Source organism: Scylla paramamosain, chromosome 13, assembly GCF_035594125.1.
Source record: "Scylla paramamosain isolate STU-SP2022 chromosome 13, ASM3559412v1, whole genome shotgun sequence".
Lineage (NCBI taxonomy): Eukaryota > Metazoa > Arthropoda > Malacostraca > Decapoda > Portunidae > Scylla > Scylla paramamosain.
In genome coordinates this window covers 9,872,501-9,895,714 of record NC_087163.1, presented here as the reverse complement: position 1 = coordinate 9,895,714, position 23,214 = coordinate 9,872,501, and the positions used below count along the sequence as shown (strand labels likewise).

At 38.1% G+C, this 23,214-nt stretch overlaps 1 protein-coding gene across 8 annotated transcripts in view; it reads right to left on the bottom strand.

The window, feature by feature from the left end:
* Positions 1-23,214, bottom strand: part of LOC135106420 (uncharacterized) — a 505,119-nt gene that overhangs the window by 5,753 nt on the left and 476,152 nt on the right. For all 8 annotated transcript variants that reach the window (XM_064015423.1, XM_064015429.1, XM_064015428.1 and 5 more), the window contains 5 exons: positions 22,521-22,689; positions 17,542-17,747; positions 17,171-17,419; positions 16,796-16,941; positions 5,627-5,985 (listed from right to left, as the gene is read on the bottom strand). In XM_064015423.1, coding sequence (XP_063871493.1) covers positions 5,627-5,985; positions 16,796-16,941; positions 17,171-17,419; positions 17,542-17,747; positions 22,521-22,689 — 1,129 coding nt within the window. The remainder of the gene's footprint in view (positions 1-5,626; positions 5,986-16,795; positions 16,942-17,170; positions 17,420-17,541; positions 17,748-22,520; positions 22,690-23,214) is intronic.

Below are 23,214 nucleotides of genomic sequence, written 5' to 3'. Positions count from 1 at the left end.
ATGAAACATAAGGATGGCATAAACAAGTTAAAAAAGGAAAGGAAGAATTTATGAAACTACTAAGGAGATGAGTGAACTAATGAATGAGAGTTTTCAATCTGTGTTTACAAAGGAAACTGAATTTGTGGCACCAAAAGTGGTATCACAGAATGAGGGAATACAGGAAATAGAAGTAAAGAGACAAGAAATCAAGAAACTGCTGGAAGAGCTGAATGTTAGAAATGCTATGGGACCAGGTCAAGTAAATCGATAGATATTAAAAGAATACAGAGAACAAATGGAAGAACCCATATAGGATATAATTAACTGCTAATTGAGAGAAGGAAAACTAATAAAGGAATGAAAAAAGAGCTAACATAGTGCCAATATAAAAAGGGTGAAATAAAATGGAACCCTTAAATTACAGACCAGTGTCACTAACAAGTACTGTAAGCAAGCTTTGTGAAATAGTAATTAAAGACAGATGGGGGAAATATCTAGAAGATGAAAAAATAATTACAGAAAAGCAATTTGGATTCAGAAAAAGGAGATCCTGTGTCACAAATCTACTGAGCTTCTATATGAGAGTAATAGATGGAGTGCAAGAGAGGGACAAATGGGTTGATGCAGTATACTAGATCTTAAAAAAGCATTCAATAAAGTTTCCCACATAAACCTTATATGGAAGCTAGAAAATGGAGGAGGCCTAAAGGGAGCAACATTGAGATGGATGGAGGATTAATTACAAGGGAGGGAAATGAGAACAGTAATCAGAGACACTTATTCAAGTTGGCCCAAAGTGACAAGTGGGGTACCACAAGGATCTGTATTGGCACCTATTATGTTTCAAATATATGGAAATGATATGACAGAGAATCTAAATAGTTATATAAGCCTGTTTGCTGCTGATGCAAAAATAATGAAAATAATAAGGGATGAAAATGATTGCAAGGAATTACAAAAGTATATTGACAAGATACATGCATGGAACCAAAAATGGAAACTAGAATATAATGCCAGAATGGCAAGAAAATACAGAAAAGTGAATGTTCAAGTGACATCAAGAAATGCAGCTTCCCATATAAAACTAATGAAATCTGGAATGATTTGAAGGAAGAGGTGCTTTCAGCAAACAGTGTACACATGTTTAAAGAGAAGGTGAATAAATATGGTTATGGAGACAGGACAAAATGAGCTTTGGCTCATGCCCTATACAATACAGCTATGTAAATACAACTAGGTAAATACACACACACACACACACACTGGAGAAGAACCTTGGAAAAGATGGTGAAATATTCAAACTGAAAACTGAACTGGAGGAAATGACAGAGAACAGCATATTATTAAGAAAAATGAGGAATTACAAAAGAACATGGAGAAAGTGATGAAAGAAAATAAAGATTTTAAAGCAGTACTAGTGAAGGATGAGAAGAGAGTGAGAGAGGGAGTCATGGATGTAATGAAAGGCTGGAAAACCAAAAATGATAAAGCAAATGTTGACTTTAAGGAAATAATTGAAGAGCAACTGAAAGAAAAGAAATGAAAATGTAGAAAAGGAAGTGGTGAGGGCACTGAAAATCAATGAAGATCTGGTAAGAGATGCAGCAGATAAGAAGAAAAGTGTTATACTTTATGGAATTAAGGAGAAAATATAACATACAAACTGAAAAGAGATAAAGAAGAAACAATAAAGTGAAGGATTTGTTGAAGAAACTAAATGATGAAGATGACACTAAATTTGAGAAAGAAGTGGAAGGAGTTATTCAAGTGGGGACCTTATCTGGAAGGCAAAACAAGACCCATGAAAATAAGACTAAAATCACAACAAGCAGCAGAAGAGATACTAGAAAGAACATAAAAATTAAGAGAAGCAGAAGATTGCAATAATACATTAAGAAAAGAGAAATGAAGAATGGAAAAAAATTAAACAGATGTATGAAGAGGCTCAAGAAAAAAAATAATCAAGAGCAAAAGAAAAGAAAAATTTTTGGAGAATTTTGGGAGACAGAGTAAAGAAATAGTACATAAAGGAAAAGGAATAAATGAAAATAGAATAGAGAAAAATAGTAAAAATGAAGGACTGAATGTGATGCATACCAACACAGTTGGACAAAGAACCCTGGAATTATAAGACTAAAAGAAAAGAATCCAAAGGTGGTATGTTTAACGGAAACAAAGCTAAAAGAAGCAAATCAGATTTTCATTAACAATGACTACAATATATGGAGAAGAGACAGGATTGGTAAAGGAGGGGGAGATGTAATGATAATGACAAGAAATGAGGTGAAGACAAAAACAGTGAAATGTGGGGAAGAAAAAGCAAAAATAGTGAGTGTTAACTTGGCGGATAATAATGGAGACATACTGACAGTAATAACAACCTATGTTCATAGTCTTCCTTGGAGCAAGGAAGACTATGAAAAAATAATAGAAGATACCATCCAGTGTTTCAGTAAATTAATCAAAAGTAATAAAAGAGTACTATTGGTTAGTGACTTCAAAACCAAAGAAATAAATTGAGAAATGTTTGAGGCAAGAGGAAATGAGACTGCATGGGGAGAAAGATCTCTGAAGCTGACTATGTGATACAATGGGTGACTGAAAATACAAGATATAGGGGAGATGACGAACCAACAAGATTTGACCTAATATCAACAAAAAGAATCAACCTAACTAAAGAATTAAGATATGAGTGCCTTATGGGAAAAAGTGACCATGTAATGACAGAAATAGAGAATGATAATGATGTCAGTGAAAAGGATTAGTCATACAAAGAAAACAGGAGAAACTATGGGAAAGTGAAGAATATGAATATGAAAAAGATATAGTTGAAAAGTGAAAGGATGAACCAAAACTGTTCTACAGACTCATAAATGAAAAAAAATTAAACTAAAAGAAAAACTAGAAAGGTTGAAGGATGGAAATGAAATGTATGAAGACCTAAAAAACATGAGTGAATTGCAAAACTAAAAGTTTCAGCAAGTTTTCACAGAAGAATCAGAATTTAAAGAACCACAAGATAAGAAAACATAAAAGCAAATGTGAGGAATTAAAGTAATCAAAGAAGTTTATAAAATGATGGAGGAATTGGAAGACAGAAAAGCAACAGGACCAGATAGAGTATCAGGTTTCATTTTAAAAGAGTGCAGGAAACAGTTAATTGAAACAGTATATGGCATAATAAACTGCTCATTATCAACTATAAGAGTGTGCCTGAGGAATGGAAGAGAGCAGACATAGTGCCAGTTTACAAGAGTGGAAAGAAAAAAGAACCACTAAACTATAGACCAGTATCAATGACCAGCATTGTATGTAAGGTCTGTGAAAACTGATTAAGATGCAATGGACAAAATTTCTAGAAAACATGATATAATATCAGAAAACAGTATAGCTTTAGACAAAAGTGATCAAATGTAACAAATTTGATGAGCTTCTATTCAAGAGTGACTGATATAACACAGGAGAGGGATGGATGGGTAGACTGTTTGTATTTAGATCTAAAAAAAAAAAAAAAAAAAAAAAAAAAATGACAAAGTTCTCCACAACAGGCTACTATGGAGGCTAGAAAATGTAGAAGGATCAAATGTAAAAATAATAAACTGGATGGAAAGCTACTTAAAGGGAAAAGAAATGAGAACAGTAATAAAAGATGTAAAATCAAAATGGAGAAAAGTAGACAGTGGAGTACCACAAGGATCAGTGATGGCACCAATACTTTCCCTGATTTACATAAATGATATGCCTGAAGGAATAAAGAGTTTGTTTGCAGACAATGCAAAATTACAAAGATATATAAGAAACAACAAAGACTGAAATTCTACAATAGGATTTGAATAAAATCTGGGACTGGAGTAAGAAATAGGAGATGGAATTTAATGTAAAAAAATGTAATGTAATGGAAATGAGAAAAGTGAAGAGACCAAAATAGACATATAAAATGGGAAATGAAGAAATAATAAAAGTACAAGAGAAAGATCTGTGAGTGACAATACAGGATAGTCAATAGACAGAGAAGCATGTAGAAAAGATATTCAGAGATACATATAGAATGGTGAGAAATATTGGAACAGCATTCCACAACATGAATAAAGATAAGATGAGAAAGATAATTACCACTATGATTAGACCAAACCTGGAATATGTTGAATCAGTGGTCTAGAAGAAATATATGAAAAACTAGAAAGATACAAAGGATGGCAACAAAGATGGTTCAAGAATTGGAAGAATTAACATATGAAGACAGGTTAAAGGAAATGAATCTGCCAACATTGGAATGAAGAAAAGAAAGAGGAGATTTAATACTGATATATAAATTGTGGAACAGAGTGGAAGAAATTGATATTGAGAAACTATTGGTAAGAGAAGAAGGAAATACCAGATTCACAGGAGGACACAGCAAAAAACTAAGAAAAGAAAGATGCTTAAGTAACATAAAGAAGTTTCCCACAGAGAAACATAGAAGTTTGAAACAAGCTAAGTGAGGAGGTAGTATCAGCAACAAGCGTGCACAAGTTTAAGGAAAAACTGGACACGTGTAGATATGGAGATAGGACCACATAAACATAGCTCAGGCACTATTAATTGCAACTAGGTAAATACACAAAGAAAAGAGACCAAAATGGTCATATAAAATGGGAAATGAAGAAATAATAAAAGTACATGAAGAGAAAGATCTGGGAGTGATAATACAAGATAGTCAACAGTTGGAGAAACATGTAGAAAAGATATTCAGAGATATATATATAGTGGTGAGAAATATTGGAACAGCATTCCACTACATGAATAAAGATATGATGGAGAAGATAATTACCACTATGATTAGAGCAAAGATGGAATATGCTAAATCAGTGTTGTCTCCATACAAGAAGAAACATATGAAAAACTAGAAAGGATACAAAAAATGGCAACTAAGATAGTTCCAGAACTGGAAGAATTAACATATGAAGACAGGTTAAAGGAAATTAATCTGCCAACAGTGGAACAAAGAAGAGAAAGGGGAGTTTAATACTAATTTATAAATTGTAGAATAGAGTGGCCGAAATAGATAATGAGAAACTGCTGCTAGGAGAAGTAGGAAATACCAGTTATACATGAGGACACAGCAAAAAAAGAAAAAAAATACTAAGAAAAGGAAGATGTTTGAGTAACATAAAGAAATATAGTTTCCCACAGAGAAATATAGAAGTTTGGAACAAGCTAAGTGAGGAGATAGTATCGGCAACAAATGTGTACAACTTTAAGGAAAAACTGGACAAGTGTAGATGTGGAGAAGGGACCACACAAGCGTAGCTCAGGCCCTGTAAATTACAACTAGATAAATACACACGTCATCAAGAATATAGTATGTAAAAAAGTAAGAATTTATGTGTAATACTTTTGTTATGTGATAAAAGTCACTGAGTGTCATTCATGAGACAGAATGGTACAGGTTTGAGGTGTTTGATATTTTGCCATTCCTACCTGTTTTGGATGAGAAGTCAGATAAAGTTTTATAGCTTCTATCATTACACTGTACTGATCTGCATTCCAGCCAGGCAATATAGTTCTATATGGATCTTTTGACAACTGTTATTGCCTTATGAATTGATTTAGAAATTATGAGCTCCATTAGAAATAACACTTCAGTCTTTTAAGATGGTCTTACCACAAAGAGAAGGTAGAGTTAAGTCTATTTTGTGCCAACTGCATATGGTAGAGTAGGCTGCTGCAACATCACACAACATTGAGATTTTCTTTTGGGAGATACTACTGAATATATAATTTCCTTCAATCAATAGCAAGGGCACATCTCTCCTGTTAACTTCATACTCTGTGCTATTGGTTTCTTCATCATTCTGTGATGTGAAGGTGGGCAGTGAGGATGTACTAATTTCACTGCTGTGCTGTGGGTTGGTGTTTTCATAGTCTTCTTTCTGAGTCTCATGTCTATCATCATGTGCAGTTGTCAGGAATTTCAGGCAGGTATTGTAGAATGGCATGATGTTCACAGCTTCATGACAGGCACTAAAAAAAAAAAAAATGTATTATATAATATCAGAAACATGAAAACAGTGTGGCAAAAATTAAATTCAGGCAAAGTTAGTTTGAATAGAATCAAGAAAACATGAATATAATGGTTTTGGAAAAAAGACATAATTCAAGCAATAAATGGTAAGAAATTATCAAAATATATCTACAGTAAGTGCAGAAAATTCTGACTCCACCTGAAAAACACTGTTTATGGTTAGCAAGGAGACTAGTACATATATGAATATGCACTTTAGTATTCACTGGCATTCTCCTTTTTTACAATCTCCTGAAAGTGTTTATTTGCAAGGTTTTGCAGATAAGAAAGTGAAAAGCTGGCCCACAGCCATTTCACTGCAGTCTCAAGTTTAGACAGTGATAACATGTCCATACCACACAGCTGTTTCTTCATGTGCAACCATAAGTTTTTGGGCTGTTTCCAGGCCAGTCATGAATAAAAGTAACCTAAGTCTGTTAACCATTGTATAATAGAGTTAGCAATAATTAAAGAAATAGAATCTTGCATAAACTTTTTTTTTTTTTTTAAATCATACAGCACATCATTCAGTTTCCAAATAATTGTTTTGGTTAACATTTTCATTGGCAGGAAGAATCAACAATTCACCAACTCCATAGTATATAAAGCAGTCCTAAACCATAAGTAATGCTGGGCGCTTAACAAACTTAGAAGTGTACTTAGGATCCAAGGGATTCCTGCCTGGCCTGCAGTACATTTGTGATGAAGGTCTCCCATTGACAGTAAAAAGCCACCTCATCACTCTGCAATACAGTTTTCCATTCCTTCTCATTCCAAACTAAATATTTCTTGTAAAACTTGACTTTTGTCCTTTTGTGCTGGTTACATTTTTTTTTTTTTTTTGTGGATACAGTAATTTTTGTAGCCCAAGTCATTGTGAAGCATTTGCTGCATGCTCCTCTCAGACACTTCTCACTTTCTCACCATACACCAGGTAGGGTTCCTCCTGTTAGTCACAGTGCTTCAAGAATGTTCTTTACTCTACTCTACTCATCCTTCCATCACTTTCTTGGTCTTCCTGTGGGTCTTTTGCCACTTGCAGTTCATTTCTAGCATTTCAGTGGCCCCCTATCCTCATTTATATGCATTACATGTCTGTACCATCATAACTGACTTCCCAACCTCATCTCTTATTTCATTTTTTCTTTGTCTGTCTCTGAGTGTCACTCCCTTGATGAGCCTAAGCACCTTCATCTCTGCAACCTGAACTTTGCTTTTCAGTTTGGTTGTTAGTACCCAGGATACACAGCTGTATGTCAATAATGGTCTCAGTATAGTTTTGTAAAATACTGTTTTAACTCTGATTGATATAACTTTTTCTTTAAAATGAGGGTACATTAGGCTAAGATTTTGTGAAGATTTAGCAACTTGATTCTTAATTTCTAATTCTATGCTGTATTTATCATTTATTATCATACTCAGATATTTGAAATTATCTACCAGTTTTATCACATCAGCTTCCAATATCACCTCTATTTCTTCTTTCTGTCTGCTTACCATTATAACTTCAGTCTTATTCTTATTAATTGTCATGTCTGCATCCCCTAATTTAGAGCTCCATTTATCAACTATTTCTTGTAGTTTTGCAAGTGTTTTTGTAACTAAAGACACATCATCTGCATATACTAAGGTCAGGGCTTTTTCTTCTTGCACATTTATTGTTTTAATAATTTTGTCCATATATATGATAAATAAAAGAAAGCACCCCCCCCTTGTCACACACCTGAATCAACTCTAGACCATTTCTCAGTACCTTGAGACCTGACTGCACTAGAGCACTCTTTGTATATGTTCTTTATAGACCTTATCAATGTTAATGGTATTCTGTAGATTGGGTCTCTCAGGGCCTCCCATAGTTTATCTCTTGGAACGATTACCATTTTCATAGTGCATAACAAATCCATTACTCCTCTGTTTGGTTTAAAGCCACTCTGACATTCTTCTACTGCTTCCTTGACTAAGTTCCTCTGTAGTTTTTACAATCAATTTTATCTTTCTTTTTATACATGGGACAGGCAGACACATTTTCCAGTAACTATGGGTTTTTTCCCTTTTAATTCCAGTGCTGTGAACCTTGGATTCTTTGCAATCTGCCTAAAGATAAGTCTACAGGTCTTAACCTATTCATTCCAGTGACATCGACATCAGAGACACAAAGTACCAGTGAGATACATAGTCAGCACCCAAACTGATGGCACAAAACATGCCATACCATCACTTTAGGTTCAAAACAGACAATCCTCTAAAAACTTGGTTCCCATTCACTGCTTTTGTTGGCATGGCAACAGTGGTCTGAGACTCTTATGATTGAGTGACTCATCAAGTTTGTATTACTTAGTGTTAGCCAGGACTTCACAGTGATTGTTTTTTTTCTGAGATTGTGTGCAAACCATATATTTATCTTTTGCATGACCAAACTATATTTATGCATCTCATGATAATGGCACCAAGAAAGAGCTAAGGAGCAAATTGCAGCTATAAAGTTCCTGAGCCTTGATGGAAAAAGGAAACAAAGAAATGCTACTACCATAGGCATGGCACTGTGTAGTGTTCAGCAGTGGACCAAAAAAATGAGGGATACAGGAGGTGCTGATCCACCACTTTAGAAGAGGCTAGGGAGGTCTCATGTCATTTCTGTTATGACTATGAAGGTGCTGAAGCATCAAGTGGACATTGAACCTAGCATCAATGCAAAAAAAAATTAAAGAAAGGAACCCCAGGCTCCCTCAGAATGTATCAGTGTGCACCATACAGAATCACCTCCAGAACGATCTCAAATTTCAGTATCATGCATTAAGAAGCCCATTTTTTACAAAGAAGAAAAGACTTTTATTTTGTCACAGATACTTAGCTTGGGACCTAGAGAAGAGGAAGAAAATTCTGTGGTCTGATGAGGGCACCTTCACAGTGACTGATAACCAAGGGGGGAAGGTGAGGATGTGTCCAGGCTCAGATCCTTAACTCCCTAAATACACCAAAGGGATACCCAGACATTGTGATGGTGCAGAGGGTCATTTGGGTACTGTGACAATGGGAAATTAGTGGCACTGCCCAAGAATCTCACAGTGAATAAAGACATATTTTGAGCTTCTTGGTGATCCCCTGGAAGACTGTTTCACATCCTGCCAAAGTAAAATATTCATACAGGATGAAGCACTGACTCACACTTCTAAATTGATCAGTGAATGATTTGACTGGGTGCACATTGAGTATGTGGAAATTTTCATTTGCATTATGCACAACATCAATGCATCATTGGTTTGTGTTGTGACTTGTACATAAATTGTAAAGTCAAATTACAAATTAAGTATTGGTTATTAAAATAAATAAAATGGGGAGTAGATGTGAGCAGATTGAGCATAGGTTTTGTTATTTTGATGTGGCAAGCTGCGAAACAAAGCTTGCAGCTTAGTCCAAATGCACCCTCAGAAGTCATCCAGTAGTCGTCACCAAGCCACTACCAGACCAACAGTCCTTTTAAGATACATTCTTGCCACTGCCAGTTGCCTGCAGTGAAATTTGTTAAGTTGAGAACCTATAATCTCAGACCAATCAGATATCAAAAGGAAGCTGCACTAGCTACGAAATACAGACAGTTCAGCAGGTTTGTAAATCCAGTGATTACAACTCACCTCTGGCTATTACCATCATTCCCAGCCACATGAGCCATAGCTAGGTTATCAGTTATTTACAGTTATATTTAGCAATGCTTTCTATGATTATGTATTAGCTGGTAGACAATTAGTTGAGTGAAAGGATGAAATAATTCCTACTTAAATTAAATATTGGTGCCCTGAGTGAGGAAGGCAGTTCCTTGCCCATTACCAAAGGTTTGAGAAACTTCTATCAGATGTTTCGTGTGGCACTTGGTCATGGTGCCCATGGAATTCCTGCCAATTCTTGGATGTGAGATTAGGACTTTTCAATGTCCTGGAGCCAGAGCTGAGACCTTTGGCCACTCAAACACATGATTGAACCATGTGTTTGAGTGGCCTCACGAACTAACCATTTTGTTTTTGGGGAGTAATAATATAAACTGGGAAGCAGTTCCCATGATATAACAATACATTAAAGCCATAAAAAGAAAGATAGAAAGCCACTCTTCCTCTGAGGTTGTTATTGTACAAATAGAACTGAGAGTTATAACAGAACTGAAGCCGGGGAGAGTGAATCAAAGGTCATATGACCAGATTAGCAGGCCCATCAACAGGTCAGATTAAAAAGGGACCTTAATAATCACTTTCTAAGCTTCGGTTCCCTCCTTTATAAAAGACATCTGGCGAGAGATGGTGTATGCTGGAACAGGGTAGGCAAGGAACATGTGTCTTACCACCTCAAGTAGTTCATAGATTGAAAGATGGGTGATGATGTCTTGAAGGCATTTTAGGACAAATTACTACACTAAACTACAACCTGAAAATATAATAAACACCCATTGAATTCAGCTGAACTGGGAAGGTAAGGTAAAACAAGCTACAACAGAACAACAGGTAAGGTAACAGGCAATTTTTTTTTTTTATGTAGGAAGGACACCAGCCAAGGGCAACAAAAATCCAAAAGGCCCACTGAGATGCTGGTCCCCAAAGGTCCAAAGCAGTAGTCAAAAATTGAAGGATAAGTATCTTGAAACCTTCCTCTTGAAAGAATTCAAGTCATAGGAGGGAGGAAATACAGAAGCAGACAGGGAGTTCCAGAGTTTACCAGAGAAAGAGATGAATGATTTAGAATACTGATTAACTCCTGCATTAGAGAGGTGGACAGAATAAGGGGTGAGAGAAAGAAGAAGGTCTTGTGCAGTGAGGCTGCAAGAGAAGCAGAGGCATGCAGTTAGCAAGATCAGAAGAACAGTTAGCATGAAAATAGTAGTAGAAGATGGCAACAGATGTAACATTGCAGCAATGATAAAGAGGCTAAAGACAGTCAGTTATAGGAGAGGGGTTGAAGAGACAAAAAAGCTTTTGATTCCACCCTGTCTAGAAGAGTGGTATTAGTAGAAATTTCTCCTCAGACATGTGAAGCATACACCATATATGGAAAGATATGGCCTTTGTATGGAGTTAGCAGCTGGAAGGATGAGAAAAACACCTAACTTCATAGAAACTGTCTTAGTTAGAGATGAGATGTAAAATTTCCAGTTTAGATTATAAGTAAAGGACAGACCAAGGCTGTTCAGTGTAGAAGAGAGGGACAGATGAGTGTCATTGAAGAAGAGGGGATAGTTATCTGGAAGGTTGTGTCAAGTTGATACATGGAGGAATTGAGTTTTTAAGGCATTGAACAATACTAAGTTTGCTCTGCCCCAATCAGAAATTTTAGAGAGATCAGAAGTCAGGCATTCTGTGCCTTCCCTGCCTGAACTGTTTATGTCCTAAAGGGTTGGATGTCTAAGAAAAGACGTGGAAAAATGCAGGGCAGTATCATCAACATAGGAGTGGATAGGAGAAGAAATTTGGTTTAGAAGATCATTGATGAATGAATAACAGGAAGAGAGTGGGTGACAGGACAGAACCCTGAGTGTTAATTGAATTAGAAGAACAGTAACTGTCTACCACAGCAGCAATGGAATGGTCAGAAAGGAAACTTGAGATGAAGTTACAGTGAGAAGAATAGAAGCCATAGTTTGGAAATCAAAGCTTTGTGCCAGACTCTATCAAAAGCTTTTGATATGTATAAGGCAACAGCAAAAGTTTCACCAAAATTCTTAAAAGGATGACCAAGACTCAGTAAGGAAAGCCAGATCACCGGTAGACTAGCCTTGTGCAGAACCCATACTGGTGATCAGACAGAAGGCTGTGAAGTGATAGATGTTTAAGGATCTTCCTCTTGAGGATAGATTAAAAAGTTTTAGATAAGCAGAAAATTAAAGCAACAGGATGGTAGTTTGAGGGATTAGAACAATTACCCCTTTTTAGGAACAGGCTGAATGTAGGAAAATTTCCAGCAAGAATGAAAGGTAGATGTTGACAGACAGAGTTGAAAGAGTTTGACTAAGCAAGGTGTAAGCATGGAGCCACAGTTTCAGAGAACAATAGGAGGGATCCCATCAGGTCCATAAGCCTTCCAAGGGTTTAGGCTAACAACGGCATAGAAAACATTATTGCTAAGAATTTTAATAGGTAGCATGAAGTAGTGAGAGGGTGCAGGAGAGGAAAGAACAAACCATGAATCATCCAAGGTAGAGTTTTTAGCAAAGTTTTGAGCAAAGAGTTCAGCTTTGGAGATAGATGTGTTAGCAGTGGTGCCATCAGGTTGAAATAAAGGAGGGAAAGAAGAAGAAGCAAAGTAATTGGAAATGTTTTTTTGGCTAGGCCAAATAATCAGCAAATAAGAATAACTTAAAATTAAATCCACAAACATGTTTATCTAAAATCTTAAGGAAATCCTTGGCAACAAAGCAAAGTTGGTTAACAAGAACTATTAAAGAAAGCTATGAGCTAATAGGCAGTGACCAATTAAACCAAGGTAAATTAAAGAGGGTGATAAACTCTAGGAAAAAATGGGGTAGCTATGAAACTACTTTCAACCAATTAGAAGCTACACTATTAACTGAGGAAGATTCTGAAGCCTATGACCAACTTATTTCAGAACATGAACAAGAAAAAAATTATGGTGAAAAGCTAACTAAATTTGAAGATCAAATAGAACTAATGAGAAGTAACAACCAACAACACTCCCTTCTACTTCCACAATAAAAGGCCAGTCAAATGCAGCCTTACCAGCTATAACCTTATGACATGTCTATGCCAGTTTTTCTCAACCCTCTGGCTGCTAACTCTGTACAAGGGCCTTATCCATCTATGTATGGAGTATGCTTCACATGTCTGGGGGGGTTCCACTCATACTGCTCTTCTAGACAAGGTGGGATCAAAAGTTTTTTGTCTCATCAACTTCTCTCCTCTAACTGACTGTCTTCAGCCTCTCTCTCATCACTGCAATGCTGCATCTCTAGCTATTTTCTACCACTATTTTCATGCTAACTGCTCTTCTAATCTTGATAACTGCATGCCTCCCCTCCTCACATGACCTCGCTGCACAAGACTTTCTTTCTCTCATTCCTATTCTGTCCACCTCTCTAATGCAAGAGTTAACCAGTATTCTCAATCATTCATCCCTTTCTCTGGTAAACTCTGGAACTCCCTGCCTGCTTCTGTATTTCCACCTTTGTATGACTTGAACTCCTTTTAAGAGAGAGGTTTCAAGACATTTATCCTTCAATTTTTGACTACTGCTTTGGATTCTCTTCTGGGACTGGCATCTCAGCGGGCTTTTTTTTTTTTTTTTTTTTTTATTGCATTCTTGTTGCCCTTGGTTGGTGTCCCTCCTAAATAAAAAAGCTGGGAGACAACTGGATGAGTGAAAGGGTTAAATAGTTCCCACAGAGTACATCAAGGACTGGCTGAGTAATAGTCCCGATTTAAATCCCATTAAAAAAGCTTGATGAAGCACCAGTAACAACACCTTTACATCCTTGACCACTGCTATCACATCTTTTTCTAAAGCTGAACTCTTCACTCAAACCTTTGCTAAAAACTCTACCTTAGATGATTCTGGGCTTGCTCTTCTCTCTGCTCCACCCTCTGACTACTTCATGCTACCTATTAAAATTCTTTGCAATGATGTTTTCCATGCCCTCGCTGGCCTAAACCCTCGGAAGGCTTATGGACCTGATGGGGTCCTTCCTATTGTTCTCCGAAACTGTGCCTCCGTGCTTGCAGCCTGCCTAGTCAAACTCTTTCACCTCTGTCTGTCAACATCTACCTTTCCTTCTTACTGGAAGTTTGCCTACATTCAGTCTGTTCCTAAAAAAGATGACCATTCTAATCCCTCAAACTACTGTCCTATTGCTTTAATTTCCTGCCTACCTAAAGTTTTTGAATCTATCCTCAACAGGAAGATTCTTATACATCTATCACTTCACAACCTTTTATCCGATAGCCAGTATGGGTTCCGTCAAGGCCACTCTACTGGTGATCTTCTGGCTTTCCGTACTGAGTCTTGGTCATCCTCTTTTAGAGATTTTGGTGAAACTTTTGCTGTTGCCTTGCATATATCAAAAGCTTTTGATAGAGTCTGGCACAAAGCTTTGATTTCCAAACTACCCTCCTATGGCTTCTATCCTTCTCTCTGTAACTTCATTTCAAGTTTCCTTTCTGACCGTTCTATTGCTACTGTGGTAGATGGTCACTCTTTTCTCCTAAATCCATTGATAGTGGTGTTCCTCAGGGTTCTGTCCTGTCACCCACTCTCTTACTATTCAAACCAAACTTCTTGTCCTATCCACTCCTACGCTGATGATACCACCCTGTACTTTTCCATGTCTTTTCATAGACGTCCAACCCTTCAGGAAGTAAACATTTCATGCAGGGAAGCCACAGAATGCCTGACTTTTGATCTTTCTAAAATTTCTGATTGGGGCAGAGTAAACCTGGTACTGTTCAATGCCTCAAAAACACAATTCCTCCATGTATCAACTCAACACAGCCTTCCAGACAACTATCCCCTCTTCTTCAATGACACTCAACTGTCCCCTCTTCTACACTGAACATCCTCGGTCTGTCCTTTACTTATAATCTGAACTGGAAACTTCACATCTCAACTCTAGTTAAAACAGCTTCTATGAAGTTAGGCATTCTGAGACGTTTCTGCCAGTTTTTCTCACACCCCCAGCTGCTAACTCTGTACAAAGGCCTTATCCATTCATGTATGGAGTATGCTTCACATGTCTATGGGGTTTCCACTCATACTGCTCTTCTAGACAGGGTGGAATCCTCTTCTCTAACTGACTGTCTTCAGCCTCTCTCTCATCGACGCAACGTTGCATCTCTAGCTGTCTTCTACCGCTATTTTCATGCTAACTGCCCTTCTGATCTTGCTAACTGCATGCCTCCCCTCCTCCCACGACTTCGCTGTACAAGACTCTCTTCTTTCTCTCACCCTTATTCTATCCACCTCTCTAATGCAAGAGTTAACCAGTATTCTCAATCATTCATCCCTTTCTCTGGTAATCTCTGGAATTCCCTGCCTGCTTCTGTATTTCTACCTTTCTATGACTTGAATTCCTTCAAGAGGGAGGTTTCAAAGACACATATCCTCCAATTTTTGACTAATGCTTTGGACCCTTTTCTGGGACTGGCATCTCAGTGGGTTATTTTTTATTGGATTTTTGTTGCCCTTGGCCAGTGTCCCTCCTGAAAAAAACAAGAACAAAAAAAAACAACACCCAAGCTCATTGCCAACATTCAAGATATCTGGGATAAACCAGAACCTTCCCTCCTCCAAAACTTGGCTTTGTCTGTACCAAAACAACTCCAGAGCTACCTGAAGAGGAAGGGAGACCCAACAAAATATATATTAAAGGTAATATAAGTTAAATATAAATTGTTACAAGAAAAAGAAGAGGAAGAAAATTAAAAGAGAAGAGAAAGAGAGAGAGGGAGAGGAGGACTAAGTGAGTCATCATCTGTAATGTGTGTTTGTTTTCAAATGTATCAATTTCCACCCTATATCTAGTCTTAGTTTTCATTTTTTTTTTTTTTTTGGTATGCTATGGACATGGGAAGCTGAAATTGGGACCCAATAAAGATTAAGTCATGATTCAATACAAAAAAAAATTGATTCTAGCCAGCCCCCTTGATAACTGTGTAGTAATTCAGTGAAGTTAAAAGTGATTTTGTGAGGGCAAGCCGCATACCTGGATGGTGCAGTGCTGGCAGCTCACTGCTTCTCCTCTCCTCCTATCCCCCCATCCTCATATACCACATGATCAGGCTCAGGTGTGGGGTGTCTTTGTCCAGAGTCCTATGGTGCTTGACAGTTGGCACCTGTCCTTTGTATTGGGTAAAGACTGACTGGGAAAGCTAAGTGGTGTGAGGTGTATTTTGAGAGGCATAGTAGTGGAATTGTTAGATATACACCTCATGGTTTAATACATTGTAATTGGCCTGTAGTTTTGGCCAGGATTTGCTGTCCTGGCATCTTGGAAGGGCTGTACATGCCATTTCACAAATTCCAAGTTATAGTTCTTATGTCAGAGTTCATTGTTTGGATCAGGGAAGAAAGAGACTTGTTTGGTCTGGTCATTTGTCAGAGTTAAATTGACTCTCCTGTCTAGTGTATTTGTTTAAATGTCACTCACCTTGTGAGTTGTTCTGTGCATGTAAGCCAGTGGCCAGAAAATTTTTCTTGTTTTTAGTGTCTTGTGTTTAGCTGTCTGTTTTCTCTCTGGACTTATCAGCTCTAGGGGATAAAGTCCATCTTCTGAGACATTGGAGACCAGCTGAACACAGACCTCTGTGCTATAATATTTAGAGCGCATGGGTTGCTCCCATGAGCGATAACATCAGCCTTGTCTGTGTCTGTCTAGAATGTGCCTGTGTGAATCCTTTCCAGCAATAGTGATAAGCTTTACTGTTATATGTTTTATTCCTCTGTGTAGGAGGCAATTGCTGTGTGTGGCCATGACAAGTTATCTGGGCTCATTTTTGTTTAAGCCCTGCACTAGGTTACAGGATGTAACACGTGCCATTTTTACCGTGACATTTTTACCTGTGCCATTTTTACCTGTGCCATTTTTACCTAAACTCACATGGAATACAGTATCAATTTGTTTAAGCCCAACTACAGTATATATATCCTGGATATCCCCCTTACCACATTAATTCTAAGTAAAGGATCCATAGAGTTGATAAAACATTGTATAACATGATTATCATCAATATCCTCCTAAACTTTTCCAGATATAAATAATGCACTAGTATTATAGAAACTAACAAGACAGGTGCAGTATAATGAAGAAGGAACTTGTAACACAGCAGCTGTGTCTCAGGATGAGGTGCAGGCACTGGAATTTCCCTCTCTGGCACACATTCAGAACCCAACTGCCAACTTTGGCTGAAGACATCTCGACTTAATGCCACCTGGAAATAAATATATCACTGGAGATTTTCAACCTTGTACTTTTCCAAATCATATTCTTTTATATGCAACTATTTTTTTTCTTGCATAAATATCCAACTAGGAAAAAGAAAGAAAGAAAAAGAGAATAAGCCAAAGAAGTTAAAAGTAAATAAAAAAAGTTAAAATAATACAAGGTCTTGTATTCCTGTTCACTCATACTAAAAAAAACACCATCAGAGTATCACAAACCTTTCCACTTGGTCTCATGAAATCATCCGCTGGATTAAGGTTAAAGTTGCCCAGCAGTCCTTTAGTGTTAGCATGAAGCCAACCACTCACACCCACAACACATGCCTGCTGTCCTAACCAGCAAGTGAAAGTGACTAAGTCTTCTCCTGAAGTGTGTCTGGCAGTAACTTCCAATTTATGGAGGTGACGCACCACATTTAAAGTGTTACTGATGTATGGTAGGCTGACAGTTGCATTATCTATAGTAACCTGATGAAAAAAAAAAAAAATTACAAAATACTGAACAATATTTGTAAAGTCTCATATGCATCAAGAGAAAAATATATGCAGTAGATTACAGAATTTAAGGCAATAATCACATCTGTACATACCATCATGTTAGACTGAATATTAACAGTTGTATTCTTTAACAGGAGTGTATAGTTGGTGCCACTCCCAACCTCTTGCTGGTGGGACAGAATAGTGAAAAATTGATGCTTTGCATCAGTTAGCAGGATGTGTAGACAAGAAGGAGCCAAACTAAAGATGTTACCATCTATGGTTATAAAATTGTTGCCTCCAATAATGGCTCCTTCTCCTGCAACAAAAGATACAATTTACAGATTCTGCTATATATATGAACAAATGGGAAGATGGCTGCAAAACAGAAACCCAACAAAATGCCTATTCCCATTTTATTTGTCTGTAACTTAAACTATAAATGTATTCGCACTTTGTCTACTATTTTACTTTCTCTGCTGACAGGGAATACATCTGTTCCATTTCTGTGCTTGGTAGTGAAATTGAAGGTGATACTAACCTGTACAGACTACACTCATTGTAGTTTTAGATGTGAGTGCAAGTATGTTTGTAACTATATACTTATAACTATTGTTATGACCCAGGATTCAGCCCCCCTTCATACATGTCACTACACTCAGGTCAACTTTCCCTAGATTAGCTCCTTGTAGGTTAGTGTGGGCATAAACATGACAAATCCAGGCAGTTACTGGTTGTCCACAGCTATCAAAACTCTGAGATCACCACTTGGTTTAACCCACTGACTGAGAAGGGAGTATAACAAACACCAAACAAGCCCTTACTTGCTGAGAAAGAATCACAAACCATGTGCTAGGAGGCACAGCTAGGACAAAGGACACACACAGGGATGAGACTTATAATATTCTGTGGACAACCTCCCATGTAATGGGACAAATCCATGCCCAAAAGAATACTGTATTATATCTTCCTGCTCGTGTACAGTATATATGCAGTTCCCTGGGGGTTACAGAAAGCTACACACATGCAGAATTATGAAGTCCTCTGGCTTTAAAACTCCCAACAGTGAGCTCTAAATGGAAGTTGCATTTAACACCACAAAACACTACAAACATGAAAGCACAACAACCAACAGACAAAAGGGGAGACAGCTAATCTCTCCCATATTCACCAGGATGCTCTGCAAGTGCTGAGACGTTGGTTCAAGAAGTTATCTCTTCAAATTACAGTGGCACAATCACAGGCAGGCTCCAGTAGAAACCACTCCTAACTCTGCAGGCAGGGGCCTACTGCTTTCCAGACTCAAATAATATCTACTAAAAGGGCCATCTAACATATATCCCCCTGATTCTCTCTCTCTCTCTCTCTCTCTCTCTCTCTCTCTCTCTCTCTCTCTCTCTCTCTCTCTCTCTCTCTCTCTTGTGGATCTAATTCCTGGCATTGCTCAGCCCCAACTGAGGCAAGGAGGGCAAAGAGATGCAGCTGGAGGCCACTTTGCTGCAAGGCAGGGAGAAGTCATGTCACAAAGGAAGAGAGGGGGTGGAATGTGGGAGAGGCGGGGAGGGGGGGCTGGTGAGAGCAACCAGCACGCCTACCGCCTCCCCAACAGCACACAATCTTACTGTGAAAAGACTGCAGCCTTGCAAAAATCACTGTTAACTGGGAGCTGAGTGAAATTTAATGAGTCTATGGGGAGGGGGCAATTCTTCTATTATATTATATACATCAATTGCAAGTCTTTTTTTTTTTACGTAGGAGGGACGCTGACCAAGGGCAACAAAAATCCAATAAATAAAAAAACCCAATGAGATGCCAGTCCACAAATGGGTTCTGAAGCAGTAGTCAAAAACTGAAGGATGAGAGTTTTGAAACCTCTCTCTCTTGAAGGAATTCAAGCTATAGTAAGGTGGAAATAAAGAAGCAGGCAGGGAGTTCTAGAGTTTACCAGAGAAAGGGATGAATAATTGAGAATACTTGCATCATAGAGGTAGACAGAATAGGGGTGAGAGAAAGAAGAAAGTCTTGTGCAGCGAGGCTGCAGGAGGAGGTGAGGTATGAAGTTAGCAAGATCAGAATAGCAATTAGCATGAAAGTAGCAGTAGAAGATAGCTAGAGATGCAACATTACAGTGATGAAAAAGAGAGTGAAGACAGTTAGTTAGAGGACAGGAATTGATGAGACGAAAAGCTTTTGATTCCAACCTAACAGAGCAGTATGAGTGAAACCCCCCAGACATGTGAAGCATACTCCATACATGAATGGATAAGGCCCTTGTACAGAGTTAGCAGCTGGAGGGATGAGAAAAACTAGCAGAGACGTCTCAGAATGCCTAACTTCATAGAAGTTGTTTTAGCTAAAGATGAGATGTGATGTTTCCAGTTTAGATTATAAGGAAAGGACAGACCTAATATGTTCAGTGTAGAAGAGGGAGACAGTTGAGTGTTAATGAAAAGAGGGGATAGTTGTCTGGAAGGTTGTGTTGAGGTGATAGATGGAAGAATTAAGTTTTTGAGGTATTGAACAATACCAAAATTGCTCTGCCCCAATCAGAAATTTTAGAGAGATCAGGTGTTCTGTGGCTTCCTTGCATGAACTGCTTACTTCCAGGAGGGTTGGATATCTACAAAAAGATGTGGAAAAGTGCAGGGTGGTATCATCAGCATAGGAGTGGACAGGACAAGAAGTTTGGTTTAGAAGATCATGTATGAATAATAGGAAGAGAATGGGTGACTGAACAGAACCCTGAGGAACACCACTGTTAATAGATTTAGGAGAAGAACAGTGATTGTCTATCACATCAGCAATAGAATGGTCAGAAAGGAAAATTGAGATGAAGTTACAGAGAGAAGGATAGAAGCTATCTGGCTTTGTGCCAGACTCTATCAAAAGCTTTTGATATATCTAAGGCAACAGCAAAAATTTCACCAAAATCTTTAAAAGAGGATGACCAAGACTCAATAAGGAAAGCCAGAAGATCACCAGTAGAGTGGCCTTGACAGAACCCCATCAGATAAAAGGTTGTGAAGTAATAGATGTTTAAAAATCTTCCTGTTGAAGATAGATTTAAAAACTTTAAATAGGCAGGAAATTAAAGCAATAGGATGGTACTTTGAAAAATTAGAATGGTCACCCTTTTTAGGAACAGGCTGAATGTAGGCAAACTTCCAGCAAGAAGGAAAGGTAGATGCTGACAGACAGAGTTGAAAGAGTTTGACTAAGCATGGTGCAAGCATGGAGGTGTAGTTTCATAGAACAATAGGAGGAACCCCGTTGGGTCCATTAGCTTTCCGAGGGGTTAAACCAGCGAAGGCATTTGTGAAGAATTTTAATAGGTAGCATGAAGTTGTCAGAGTTTGGAGGAGAGGGAGGAACAAGCCCCAAATCATCCAAGGTTGAGTTTTTAGCAAAGGTTTGAGCCTTAGAGATAGATGTAATAAGAGTGATGCCATCTAATTGAAATAAAGGAGGGAAAGAAGAAGCAAACTTATTGGAGATGTTTTTAGCTAGATGCCAGAAGTCATAAGGGGAGTTAGGTCTTGAAAGATTTTGACACTTTCTGTTAATGAAGGAGTTTTTGTCTAGTTGTAGAACACTTGGCATGGTTCCAGGCAGAAATATAAAGTGCATGAGATTCTGGTGAAGGAAGGCTCAAGTACCTTTTGTAGGCCACCTCTATATCGTGTATAGCACGAGAACAGGCTGTGTTAAATCATGGTTTGGAAGGTTCAGGTTGAGAAAAAGTGAGGAATGTATGCCTCCATGCCAGACACTATCACCTTTGTTATGTGCTCGGCACACAGAGATGGGTCTCTAACACAGAAGCAGTAGTCATTCTAAGGAGAATCAGCAAAATACCTCTTCAGGTCCCCCAACTAGCAGAGGTAAAATGCCAAAGGCATCTCCACTTACAGGGATCCTGAGGAAGGATTGGAGTGATAGGACAAGATACAGGTGTGAGATTGTAATTGGAGGAGCCCAACGGAGAAGACAGAGTAACATCATAAGTAGAAGGATTACAGGTTAGGAAAAGAAGAATGTTGGGCATACAAGTAGGGTGTTGCACCAATTGCTCTATGTTGTGGAGGATAGCAAAGTTCAAGGCTAGTTCACCAGGATGGTCAGTGAAGGGGGAGGAAAGCCAAAGCTGGTGGTGAACATTGAAGTCTCTAAGAATGGAGATCTCTGCGAAAGGGAAGAGAGTCAGAATGTGCTCCACTTTGGAAGTTAAGTAGTCAAAGAATTTCCTATAGTCAGAGGAGTTAGGTGTGAGGTATACAGCACAGATAGATTTAGTTTGAGAATGACTCTGTAGTCATAGCCAGATGATGGAAAACTCAAAAGATTCAAGAGCGTGGGCACAAGAGCAGGTTAAGTCATTGCACACATAAACACAACATCCAGCTTTTGATTAAAAATAAGGATAGAGAAAGTGAGAGGGAACAGAAAAGGGGCTGCTATCAGTTGCCTCAGATGCCTGTGTTTCAGTGAGGAAAAGAAGATGACATTTAGTAGAGGAAAGGTGGTGTTCTACATACTGAAAATTAAATCTAAGACTAGTAATGTTGCAGAAGTTAATGAAGAAAAAGTTGGGGGTGTCAAGACACTTAGGGTCGATACCAGAAGAGCAGTTCAACCTAGGGACATTTGTGGTCCCCTCCCCAGATTGGGATTCCGAGGCTGGTGTAGAAGTCACCACAATAATTTTGAATTTTGAGTGAAGGGTGTGTGTGTAATTAGGTGCTTGTAGTTTTGTGTGAAGGAAGACAGTTGTCTTTAGAGGACAGGCTGTGACTGGGAGGGACAAAGAGAAATGGGCAAAAGTAAGTTGGGAAGAAGACTATGTGAGAAAACACTGGTTCTTAAAGTAAACTAGGATGTGTGGGTAGACATCACATATCAAGAATCTTCTATCTTTCTCTCTCTCTCCACTCCTTCCTTCTCTCTATTTCTTTCTACATATTTGAAGCAACTAAATAGTAAAACAAATAAGATATAGCAGAAATATAACATATAAAGAAACATGAAATTAATGTGGCTTTATGTATAATCTAAGCCTTCTGAGAAAAAGACAAAAGTGACACATTATAATCACCTGGAAAAGGAGGGGAGAGGTGGTGGAAAAGCTGCAGAGGGTGTGTGAGGAGATGCCACCAGCTGAGGAGAGTAGACCCCAAAAACTCCTGATGTGAGGTCCTCTTGGAGGTACCAGAAATGTACTGCCACACATCCAGCAAAGAGTGGCCACATTTGCCCAGAGGAATCTGTATGAATGTATTCTTGATCATCATGAACACACACAAGTGCATATGCATGCTGCCACAGATAATGCTCCAGCTGGAGGCCATTACCTATATACATTGCGAGAGAAAAAAAGTGGGAGCCATGTTATTTTGGCTGTCATATCTTCACAAACTTAAAGGGGATTAAGAATTGGGCAACAGAAGTAACTGAACCAATATGGCTAATAGTGGAGGGACATTAGATTTATTGTTGAAGACACTAAAATAATGGGGAATCTCATGTAGAAATAATTTGTCATTTTGGAAGAAATAATAAATAAACATGTGAACAAGAAGTGAAGTGAGGTGTTAGAAGGGGTCTACAGAAAGCTGAAAGGTATGTGGTTCACACAACTAGTAAAAAAAGGTGAGAATTTGGAAAATAACATTAGCTGCCAGAAATCAATGATGGATAAAATAAAAGGAAACTACAATGATACAATAGAGAAACAAAAGCAATCAAAAAATGAAGAAGAGAAAAATAACCTTAGAAAGTTCTAAAGGAAC